We start from the raw sequence: 12,276 nt of genomic DNA, 5'->3' as shown, positions 1-12,276 counted from the left end.
CAGGGCAACACTGCATCTTGCACTATAGTACGACATAGTAGCCTGGAATTGTTTAACTTATTATTCGCGCCAAGTACACCAATGTTGCCTGCTAAACAGTTGATGAGGCATGTCAGAAGAATATAATTTTCCTAATTAAATAACAACTAATTATCCCGACGTTAAATTAACAAGTGTTATTCAACAAGTGTTGTAGCTGAGACAATTTCCTATAAGTACAGATAGTAAATTTATCCACAATGCATTATGGCTAAAGTCTAGAACGAGGAGATCAATTTCCATATAAACTTTAAAATAGCAAGTGCAGTATGAGATCATAACCAAATGAGCTCAAATTTTGGGAGAATGATCAGGATCTGATTTATAATTGATTGAGCTGTTTGTCATAGATTAATCTATCGCAACCCGGGTAGCCGAGCAATTTGCAGTTCCATGCTCCGAGTTTCCAATTGTAGTCCTTATTTTGTCGCGTAGGTCTGTGTCGATTGTTCCGATCCGTATTTCTTTCTTCGGTATTTGCAACTTTATGTTTTTCCAGGGCGGATTGTTGGGCCTACACCAACCCCCTGTCTCGCCGAGGGACCATCGTGTCCAGCTCTGTTTAGAGTCCCACGCTGGCACTAGGACGGTGATCAGCCGCACCTCCATTGTGAACAGACGCTCAGGTTTGGTAAAGCATTTCCTCTTGGGAACTGAGCTTGGTGGTGCAACATCGAATTTTGAACCACCCTACTGTATATGTATTATTGACTACTCATTGACAACAATCCATAATGGTCCCAAAGCCATATTTAATAAGATAAAATGTTTTCGCTTAAACGTGATGTTAAAATACGTGGAATAATACTAGGTCGAAGTTGATCTGAAATATCATTAGTTAATCTTAAATTACTTCACGGTGGCTCTGCTTGAATAAAATTAAATTAAAAAAAAAATAGTATCGCTGAAAAACCCACCAAACGAAATCTCAGGTGCCCCTTTTTCATTTGAGACTTGTTTCAAAATGTTCTATTTTCCATTTATTTTTTTGGGCTTAAATGGGCGTAATCATTTTTAAATGTGATTTACGCTAAAAAATACCATATGAAAGGGGCGAGCTTAAGCTTTCGTTTGGTGGGTGTTTCTGTGAAACTATTTTTTTTAATAAAATTTTCTTTCAGAGACAGACTTAATAAGTACAAATAATAGCAGAATCGTTGCAAAATTCTGGGAGAAGGGATTGCGTTAAGAATAACTTGTTATGAACTTCCAACCTTCCGTTTTAATCAAATGATGTGGCTCATTTCTTATAAACTACGAATGGTCAATAATTTCTAGCAAGCTTCCGATAATTTTCAAACTCATACGCGCCTAGTAACCCTCATGTTTTAGGTTAAGACTACTAACCCCTTAATAGAATTAGTATAATAACTCTACTAGTTAACACCCCACCTTCCTACCGTTTACCGTTTCCCCTTTGTTGGTGTGTTGTTTGTTTAGTTTTCTTTTTCCGTTGGATATCCATCCCTGTTTCTTTCCAGGACAACCGATCGCAAATGGAGAGAACGGTGCCCCAGTTTCAGTGGGACCAGTGTCCAACGGTAGCGCTAGCACTAACTTTAGCCACTCGGTACAGGCGGAAATCAGCGTTGACTATCAACTGCTGGCCGCAAAGCCGGAGCCAAGTCCTGCGACGACAGACTCAAGCGTAGAGGATGAGCCGTTCCTGGTTACCGCCGCTCCAGTAGAGCAGGGCAAAAGTGGTGATGCTAGCAGCGCACCGGAAGAGACGAACAACGATGAATGCGTACAGCCCGAGTACGATCCTGCTACCGAGAAGGTAGTTGACGGAATCGTAGAGCAGAAGGTTGTACGATTGGACGAAGAAGGAACGAGCAATGAGATTATCGAGCAAGTAGCTAGTCAAGTGGTAGAAGAAGTTCTACAGGAAGCAGAAAGTAAGATCAACGAAGCAGCTGAAGCTGCAGCTGTTGAATTGGTAGACAAGGTAGTCGAGCAAGCGGAAACCGCATCTCTTGTGGCTGATATCGATGAATCTGCAGAGAAAGGAGAACCTATTACATCGGCTGAGGAATCAATTGTCTTAAATGCTCTATCAGAGGCTGTTGGTGAGCAGGTTTCAGCAACGCAGGAAGAAGTTGTCTGTGAGGCATCAGTACCGGAGGTGGTTGACGAAGTTGAACCGATTCTGATTTCAAAGGAAGTCACATTTGCAGAAGCGGCTCACGAAGTTGTTTCCGAAGTAACAGAGCCGTCCGAGAAACCGCAGGAAGACAAGATTCAATCAACTGAAACTGAATCAATTCAAGAAGAAACAGCTGTTGAATTGACTGTATCGGAAGCTGCTACAACGGACGAAGTCATTCAAGTATCAGAAGAGGCTATTGTTACAGACGATGTTTTTGAAACTGCTTCTAAGGTAGAGGAGTCGAACGAGAAACCGCAGGATAAAGAGGGTGAACCAATTGAAGCTGAAGTGACACAAGAGGAAATTGTTATCAAATTATTCGCATCTGAAGCTGAACAATCTATCCAAGATTCTGAAGAAGCTACTTTTGTAGTTGAGGATACTGTAGAACAGGATGTCGTAGAACCAATGGAATCCAAAGTGACGCAAGAAGAATCTACTGAAGTGACACAAGAGGAAATTGTTATCAAATTATTTGCATCTGAAGCTGAACAATCTATTCAAGATTCTGAAGAAGCTGCTGTTGTAGTTGAGGATAAAGAAGAACAGTCAGAGCAGGATGTCGTAGAACCAATGGAATCCAAAGTGACGCAAGAAGAATCTACTGTCGAAGAACCCGTGTCAGAAGCAGTCATCGTGGCTGAACCAATACTTGCTTTAGCCGATGAAGTTGTTCCGAAGGTAGAAGATGTAGCTGAGACGTCACAGGAAGAGTTGGTTGAACCAACTGAATCTCAAGTGGTACAAGAAGAACCTACTGTCGAGATAGCTGTATCCGACGAAGCAACTGTCGAAGATGTTCTTCAAGCTTTGAAGGAAGTTACTTTTGCTGACGAAGAGCAGGTCAAGAAGTCGCTGGATGGAGTAGAGGAGGCATCTGAACAAGCAGCAGCACAAATAGAAGCTTGTGAAGTACTATCAGAATCGAGAGTTACTTTTGTCGATGAAGTAGTTGAAATCGTCAGCCCAGTATATGAATCGATCGAAAAAGATACACCAATAGAAGCCGAAACCACATCTGAAGCAACTATTATTGCTGAAGAACCGGTTGAATCGTCGAGAGGAGTAACTTTTGAAGATGAAATAGTGGAAATTGTTTCAAAGGTAGATGAATTGGTCGAGATACTACCGGAAGTAGTGGACGAACCATCTGAACTAACAGTTGTGACTTCGACGGTCGATGTTGTGGTGGATAATTCCACATCAACAGATGCTGAATTATCGATTGATGATGAAGAAGCCACAATCAAGGCGCTAGCAGCAAATATGGAAGAGGCAATTGCTCAACAATCGGAAGAAGCTGAAGCTAGAGCAGTTGCTGAAGAACTTGTCAACGAAGTATTGGAACAGGCAGAGAGTATTGCAAACGAAACAGCTGAAGTGGACTCGTTCGAACTTCCCAGCTTTGACCCAGCTACACAGAAACTAGTTGATGGTGAAGTCATCAATCGTTTTGCTCCTGAAGATGTGCTACCACAGATTGCTGGTGAATCGTCTTCTGTTGCAGAACCAGCGATAGAAGAAGTGGTTGAAAAGGTGTCCGTTCAAGAAGTCAGCGCTTTCAACACTGAAAAATTGCCAATGGAAAGTCCTGTCGAAATTGAGGAAGCTGTCTCCGAGGTTAACGTTGATGGTGAAGACAGTGGAAAGGCATCTGATGAAGTTGAAAAAGAGATTACTCAGACGGAGGCTTTCAAAAAAGAAATCGTACAGGAGATTACCGTGCAATCCGTTGAAACTGAAGAGAAAGCACCAGCCATTGAGGAACCCGCAGAGAAAGTAGATGCTGATGAATTATCAAAGAATTATGTGGATGAGATCAAGGAAAGCTCTTCTGAACCAGAATTTGTTGAAGAAACAATAATTACAGAGAAGGTTGAGACAATGGTTGAACCAGCGCAGATCGAAACATCGCATGAGCAAAATGAACTTGAAGCAGTTACTATCGAAAGTAATTTAACTGCAGAAAGTGAACAGCCTAAAGAAGCTTCTCATGAGGTTGCCTCTTGCGTGGAAGACAACGAATTGGATCGTGAACAGCCGGTTGAAGAAGATGTCATTGTGGCAGAAATCACAGAATCAACTGAAGCAGTTTGTGAAGCGGTACAAGAAAGCGTAGTCAAGCCATCTCCGGTTGAATCAACAACTGCATCAGATGCTGTGGAAGAGTCAATTAAATTTTCCGAGCCTACTCAAACTATCGAAGGTAGTGTATCAGTACCAACGGTTAACGAAGAACCTCTGACGTCTGAAAACGCCGTCAATGATGGAACAAACGTTCAACTGGATTCGGTAGTTGAGGAAATTACTTCTGTTATCTCGAAAGTGATCGATCCAGTTCAGGAAATTATAACTGTCACTGAAACGACTGCAGATGCTACTTCAATTAATGAATCTTCTGAAGAAGTATCTACTACAGTAACTGATAGTGAAGCACTTCCAGAAATATCTGAAACCGTCTTTGAAGTTCAGTCGGGAGATACCGAGGCAGCATCGGTTGTAGAGGAATCTGTGAGCGCCAACGAACCCAGCACGGAAGAGCAGATTACTGTAGAAGAAGAAACTGTTGTTGAGTCAAACCATGTGGTGGAAGATAATTCCAGTGTACTGGAGACTCCAGTTGCAGTTACATCTGTCGACGAGACTAAGTTGGTTGAAATTTCTGTTGAACAGCAAGTAGAGGTCAATGAAACTAGTGAATCAGTCACAGCCCATTCAGTAGAACATGAGGTGCCTCTTTCAGCAACTCCCGGTAAGATTCGGAAAGAAGAACCAGCTTTGGAATCTGCTACATCTGTACAAGTAGATGCAGTGAGCAGTGATATTCAAAAAGAAATTAATGTTGTGGAGGTAACTGACCCAGTAGAGGAGTCACCTTCAGTTGAAACCGAAACGAAGGAAGCTGCACAGACCAGCGAATCTGTTGTAGCTGAAATCGTTGAAGAGGAGGATGCATTTGAAAAGGAAGCTGACTCGTTTGAAATCGTGAAGCAAGTACAAGATGCAGTGGAAACAGAAAGTGAAAATGTAACAGAGACGACTGCTGACGAAACCAAAGATACACCTTTGATGGACGTTGCTGATATTATTTCTGTTGAAGTCAAAGTAACGGATGGTGAACAGTCAGTCGAACCAGCTGTGGAAGAAATCGTAATGAAAGAGGTTGCAACTGTTCAAGAGTCTGAGCCAATCGACGAAGTAAAGAAAGAACAAGTGGCCATCGAAACAGAAGGACAAACTGAAACAGAGATGACATCTACTGAAATGCAGGAAACAACGTTGACTGAAGTTGAAGTTAAAGATCTTGCACAAGCAAGTGAATCAGCAGTGGACGAAAGCGTAAAGGAAGAGGTTCCAGCTGTTCAGGAGGCTGAGCCAATTGAAATAGTACAGGAAGAACAGGTGACCGTGGAAACAGAAGAACAGAAAGTTTCGGAGACGACCACTACTGAAGCGAAGGAAACACCATTAACTGATATTGTTGAAGCTATTTCGGTTGATGTTGAGGGCCTTGTACAAAACAGTGAAGAACAAGTAGCAGCAGAACGTATTTTCACAGAAAAGCCCGCAGAACAAACCACTGTACCGCCAGCTCCAGATGTAGTCTCAGAAACGATAATCACTACAGAGGTACTGCATGGTGCTTCTTCAACCGAGCCCGTAATCTTAAGCTGCGAGGAAGCCACAGTTGAAGTGGTTTCTGTTAATGAAGTCAGTGTTGAGGAACCAGAAGAATCGTCAAGCAAACTGTTAGAAGATTCATTTACACGAGGACCGACCATTGAAGAAATTCATGACGAAACTGTAGATGCTTCAGATGAAGGAAAAACTAGTGATGAATTCCCGATTAAGGTTGAAGTTGAAAAAGTAGACACTTCTGAAATGATCTCAGAAGTGACTGACGAGCCGACAGTCACTAGCTCAGTTCCTTCAGTTACAACAGCTCCGGTGCTGGATATCATTTCGGAGAATCAAGAGGATGCAGAACTTGCTGAAATAGAAAAGGACGCTGCTGAGGCAAAACTCATCGAACAGGTACGACGAGCTAGCCAAGACTACTACACAAAAGAGCACGAGGCCAAGGAAGCACTGGTGGAACGCACATTGACTGAGGCTACAGCTGTAGCAACTGAAATTGAACAAATCGTCGATCACATAATTACTGAAAAGATTTCGCATGTTATTCCGCCTGAAGTGTGCAGTCAAGATGTAGCCGAGGACCAAACTGCATCAGAGGTTGTAAGTGAACCTGAAAAACTAGCTTCTTCTGCTGCAAAGGTAGTTGAAAGTATCATTAGTGAAGAAAAGGTTTCGGCGACGAGCAGCGTTACGTCAACGGTCCCTGCCAGTAGTTCCTGCCCAGCCGAAGCTAACAATAGCATTAACCAATTGAGCACGAGTACTGATACTAATCAACCCGAATGTCCCTCGACTCAATCATCTTCAACCACATTGCCATCTTCATCTCCCGCTGTTGATCCAATTTCATCAAAAAATGAGCAGGAAGATGATTCGATTGTTAGGGATGCACCAATTAGCAATCTAAATTTTGCCGTAGTTGAGGGAATTCAAGACGCTGCCCAGCACGCCGCAAGCTCTGCCGAGCACGTCATTTCCTCATCCATTAGCTGCACCACCACAACTACCATCACCAGCTTGACGCAGCATCCCGAAGCAATCAGCAGTAGCAGCAGTAGCAGTAGTGCGGCCATCATTGATCAAGTACCGACCAGTGTCAGCAACGTTACTAATCCTAAATTTCTTACTCTGAATCTAGTTAACTATAGTCCTAGTGGTAGTAGTGGTAACAATAGCAATAGCTCAGCATCCGCTTTGACTCAATCGCGTAATGCTGCGGGCACTGCTGACGTCGCCGCCGTCGCCTCGGACAGTAGTGACCAACTGATGGAACTCGATCTGTTGCGTAGGAAACTGGACGAAACGGAGCTGGCCATGGCCAAGATAATCGCCAATATGGGTGCCATCCCGAAGGGCCAGGTTAGCTGATTTTGTTTTGTTTTTGTTGTCCCTTGTTCTCCCCCCGCCCCCACCCTGTTAGAGCTATGATGCCCCCCCAAATGTTATTTAGGTTTTTTTGTTAGTTGATTACACTCATGCGGTGTTTCTTTTTATTGTTCCTATGTAATGCGTTTTCCCTTAGAAATTGTCAGTTGTATACGAAATTTTTATAAACTGCTAAGCCCTCATTGTAGAGCATTAAATATGAATTATTTGCGCCACTGATGGTCTGCAAACTTGTAGGATTACTGTTTTAATTTGTTTAATTCTTTCTTAATAGAGAATCCAAAAAAAGAGGGTTTCCCTTGTCAAAACTGAATCTAGAATATGACTGCAATGCGAAAAGGTTTGAGTGGTTTGAGTGAGTTGGTTCAGTAAAATACTGGGTAAAATATTATTTATCAACAATATGGTTCACTCCACTGTTTTGCAAAAAAAATTATGTTCCCAAGTCAGGAGAATAGGGGTCAAAACTGAACAAGCTCTCCTGAGAGCTCAATTTGAGAGCTCAAAACTGAACAAGTTCTCCTGAGAGCTCAAGCATACGAATAAATTTGAGCACAGTCATTTTTGCAAGAAAAGAAGATTGAATAAATAAACAACAAGCAAACAGCTGCCAGATCTTGTTTTGGTGGTTGTCCACTGATACTAGCGCCACTGACTGTGACATGAAAGGCAACTAACTGAGTGGTGCGGGTCGATTTCTTTCAATTTTCGAGTTATTTTGCTGGAAAAATATTATTGTTCATGCCTTTGCTTACATCCTCTCAACACCACTCACAAATTGGCCGCTTTTTCAAAAGCAAAAATGAGAACTCCTTCGTGACTTTCTCATTATTTGTTTACAATTACTTGATTGAGCCAATATTTTGTAAAGTTCGGAACAAGATTGAAAATGGTTAACGAGTGAGAAACTTATCAACATAAAGTCAAACGGTTGAATATGCTTGTGCTGCTTTTCTTCAGACCCGTTCATTTTGATGTTTAAGTTTTATTTGTTGAGATTGTTTATAATCATTAGAGTTTATTTCAATGTATCAATCGTACTTTTTCATTGGTATGAATAGATTTGGCCAGACTTTAAGAGACTTGTTTTATTACCGTACAATTTAATTTAAGGATACAATTTTGAGTTTTGATCCTAATAGTTTATGTTTCAAACGAATCTGATTTAGAAACGTAAGCTTTGGTGTTGGTCCTGATTATTTTGACAACGATTTCGAGTAACTCCTCACCACTCAGATTAGAGCCATTTGAATGACAGTTGCAGAAGTATGCTTGTCTTTTTGGCTCGGGAAATATCTCCTACACGCTAAGAACAATTAACCCAAATTAAAGTATAGTTTACCCAGATTGGGCGTAAACTGAACAAACTCAGAATATGGGAAATTTGTTTATCCCATATATGTTTATTAGACTGATGCAAAACTTGAAATTTTCGCTCCACAGTGCTTAAACGGTCCCAAATTGGGTCCTTCTTAGCCTCCCAAAATTTGAACTACTTTAGTAAGAAACGGACTTGGCACAAACCATTTCAATTTTATATGGAAATTACTATGGGAAAATTTATGATTTTGTTCATATCTATCTAAAAATTCACCATATCACTATGCTTTTAAAAATGATAGCAGTGATTGTAGCAAATTTTCTCAGCTACAACTTTGTTGAAAACTACTTTTCAATCAAATGTAAGGAACAATGATTCAAGTCACTGATGTCTTATGATTATGCTCATTCAACTGTTCAGCAGGCAACATTGGAGTTTCTGGTGCGAAGAATGGAGCACAAAATCATGGCTACTATGTCACACTGCAGAAAACAGTGTTGCCTACAGAACAGCTGTTTGATCATGCCATAAGATTATCAATCTCTTAAACAATTAATAACAATTTAGTTTGACATTTGGCTTAAAAACAATATTCGACAAAGTTGTAGCTTAGAAAATTTCCCGTAAGAATAGTTACATAAATTTTCGAAAAAGCAATATGAAAAATGGATAGAAGACAATGAACAACAATTTTTGTTTTCCCATAGTAATTTCCATACAAACTTCGAATAATTTGTGCCAAGTCAGTTTCTTACCAAATGAGTTTAAATTTTGGGAGGCTAATCAGGACCTGATGTGAAACCGTTTGAGCACTGTGTAGCGAAAATTTCAACTCCTAATGTTTATATTTAAGTCCAATTTGCATAAAACTATTCATATGTGGATTATATTTACCCAAATTCGGGTTGACAAATTTTCAAATATACTCAGTATGTTCGGCTTACGCCCTACCTGTGTAATCTATTGGAGCAATCTGGGTAAGATCGACTAAAAATTGAGTTGAATTCGACTTAGTGAGTAACTAGCTTCTCCAGGAAAACTTCTCGAATATGAGGAAAATCGACAGTGGTTTCACTCAGTCTATTAGTATATTGCTAGACTGAGAAAAATTGTCGTACACTTTTGTCATATCCGAGAAGTTTTTCTTGGAAAAACTCGGAAGATTTTACTCACTTTGTGAGTAAACCCACTTTTTACTAAATTTAATTGAATGCAACTCAATTCTGAGCCGATCTCATCGTCCATGAATGCATTTGACGTAGCAATTATCTCACGTATATCTTTGCATGCGTGTTATAACCGTCGCAAAACTCTTATTTATGATAAGCGGCGCAATATGTAGAAATTGAGAAAGTGGACCATATGGTTAATAGGTTTGTCATCGTACTTGCTTTTTTGTTTTTGCTGTAGGCTGCTGCAACTTTCTGTAAGTTGCTGTAAGTAAATAATATGGTGCACAAAATACGAAAACATTCTTTTGATTTTTGGTGTACAGAATCACACAGAAAAGCAAGTATGGGATCAACCCTATTATAATATTTGATTCAATTAATTCAAAATTTAGTAGCTGTGCAAATGACTTGAAAGCAAATAGAGAAAGGTGGACATCGGCAGCATGGACTATCTTTTCAGTAGGTACGTTCAACCCACAGCACAAGTGACTGTAGCTTTACGGGATCGTGCCAATCCTTCACCATATTTGTAATATTTCGGATATCCTTGAACGACGTAATTCGATCTCAAACTAATATTTATGGAAAAGTACACGAATGGGTGCCGATATTTCCTCTAAGTGAAATTGGTGAGAATCTTTATATATAAGAAAACAATCAGTTGCAGTCACATTCTAATTCAGAACCTTAATACATTAAAATTGGACATTGACATCCCCACACAATCTAGCATACCTAACCATGTCATCTGGAATGATGTGACTATCCCCGAAGAACGTATCATTCACAAAAAGGGCATTTTTCTGGATATTTTTCACTTTCATCTTTTAGAATTGAATTTCAGACTTACTTTATCAGGAGAATTTTACATAGTTAACTTTCATTTATTTTTAGAAATACATATATGCCTTCTAACAGAAGCGTTTGTTTTTGATTTCCAACCTAGAGAACATTTGTTTTGCTATATCTTGCACTACGCAATCAACAGCCTAACGAGTTGTACATCGAAGTAAATTATCTCTTGTTTCATTTCTTTTTCATATTTTTTACGAAAACGAAAACCGACCACTCTTAAAATATAAAATAATAATGACATCACATCGTCAAACACGCACATAACAAACCAACCACATTTCGCCGACTGAAACAAAAAAACAACCCCCACAACAAACTTCTTTCCCCCATGAACCACACGAATATCTAATTAACAGTCGTCACGGCTATTCAAGGTCTGATAAGCGCAGCAGATGAGCAGTTAATGAAAATAGATAGCATTAAAAAATCGGCGAACAACTTAAGCAAGGTTAGAGCACCATTGATTTCGTGTTTTTTTTATTTTGCAAGCCGTTGTGTTCCCTCTACTTTTATTATTTTCCTCCGAGTTAATAGCCCGCACCTTTGTTTAACTACTCAGTCTCATTAGAAACTTATTTTAGTTGGAAAATCAATAAAAAAAAATCAATGCACAAGAGTCTCCAGCCAGCGTGTAAAATAGTTGCGACCCAGTTACTAATTCGAGTACTAGACCACAGGCAAAATCAAGTCAGCAACTGAAGGCTCTTCCTGACCCGGGCAGCATCTTTGGTTAACCCTCAGTAGTAGTACTAAGTTGAACTTGTTTTTTTTTTGTTTAATATAGAGTGAATTGTCTTTTTGTTACCACTACTTATACACACTATTTACTCAGTTTCCTGTAAATTAAAACAAGCTCACACTGTTTGTTTACCCACGATATTTATTCCCTACTCTGTTTTCTGTTGGTTATGATTTCTGTACAAATAAAAATTCAAAATTTGGATTGTTCTTCTGTTGTTTGGCAATTCTTCTGTTCTGCTTTCGTTTTCTCGTGAAACGTTTCCTAGAACAATTATCTAATTGTGATACTTTTGATCATTGAATGATCGTATACTCCCTCCCTTCAAATGGCTACCGAATCAAACAGGAAACAGAAGAAACCGACAATACCGAAATAGCTGAGAAGCTTACCGAGCAGAATGGTCACGTGTGTAAACCCGTGGACGACAGTAGCAAGACTGTAGTAAGCGAAATGCAAAAACAGGACGAACAGCTAGAACGCGAAGAGCTACTACAACAACAGGAGCAAATGGAACAGAAGGAACAACAGCCAGAAGCTGAAGAAGATGCTCCAATGGTTAAGCAACAACACCTAACGGGTGCTGTTCCGAAGAAACGAGAAGTCAGTGAAGATCGCAGTTTACTGAAGGTGATACCCATGGAGAAGAGGGCGGCCTACGAGCCAGGACAACATTCCAGTCGTCCTGGAACTCCAGTGCAGCATGTCACGCTGGATCAGGTTAGAATCCGATTTTGTTTGAATAAACACCTTATACCAACATTTCAATCTCACAGTCACTCATCGAAGCCGATGGAGCAGAGTCAAAGTGCATCCTGCTTGATGCTAATGTGCCACAGAAGGTTTCGGTTGCAGATTCGGAGCTTGCCGTCGAAACACTGGAAGCTAGTCAGAAAAGAAGTGAAGAAACGCCTGTAAGTATTACCCCGTTTAACTTTTCCATTTGCCGAAATAAGGTGTACATTTATCTTTGCGT

General features: G+C 40.3%; 1 protein-coding gene across 17 annotated transcripts in view; it reads left to right on the top strand.

Annotated features, from left to right (window-relative positions):
- The window catches only part of LOC135699279 (uncharacterized), a 95,711-nt gene that overhangs the window by 71,828 nt on the left and 11,607 nt on the right, over positions 1-12,276 (top strand). For 13 of the 17 annotated variants that reach the window (XM_065219489.1, XM_065219485.1, XM_065219482.1 and 10 more), the window contains 3 exons: positions 1,521-7,186; positions 11,649-12,020; positions 12,077-12,214. In XM_065219489.1, the coding sequence (XP_065075561.1) occupies positions 1,521-7,186; positions 11,649-12,020; positions 12,077-12,214 (6,176 nt within the window). Of the gene's footprint in view, positions 1-1,520; positions 7,187-10,917; positions 11,010-11,648; positions 12,021-12,076; positions 12,215-12,276 lie in introns of those variants that run through there. The other 4 variants (XM_065219495.1, XM_065219494.1, XM_065219492.1 and 1 more) reach the window with 4 other exon arrangements.

The sequence above is a fragment of the Ochlerotatus camptorhynchus genome, unplaced genomic scaffold (genome assembly GCF_037179485.1).
Source record: "Ochlerotatus camptorhynchus isolate MF236.1 unplaced genomic scaffold, CSIRO-AGI_Acam_v1.1 ptg000105l, whole genome shotgun sequence".
Taxonomy (NCBI): domain Eukaryota; kingdom Metazoa; phylum Arthropoda; class Insecta; order Diptera; family Culicidae; genus Ochlerotatus; species Ochlerotatus camptorhynchus.
Note: the sequence above shows the minus strand (reverse complement) of the source record. Positions and strands in the feature narration are given on the sequence as shown.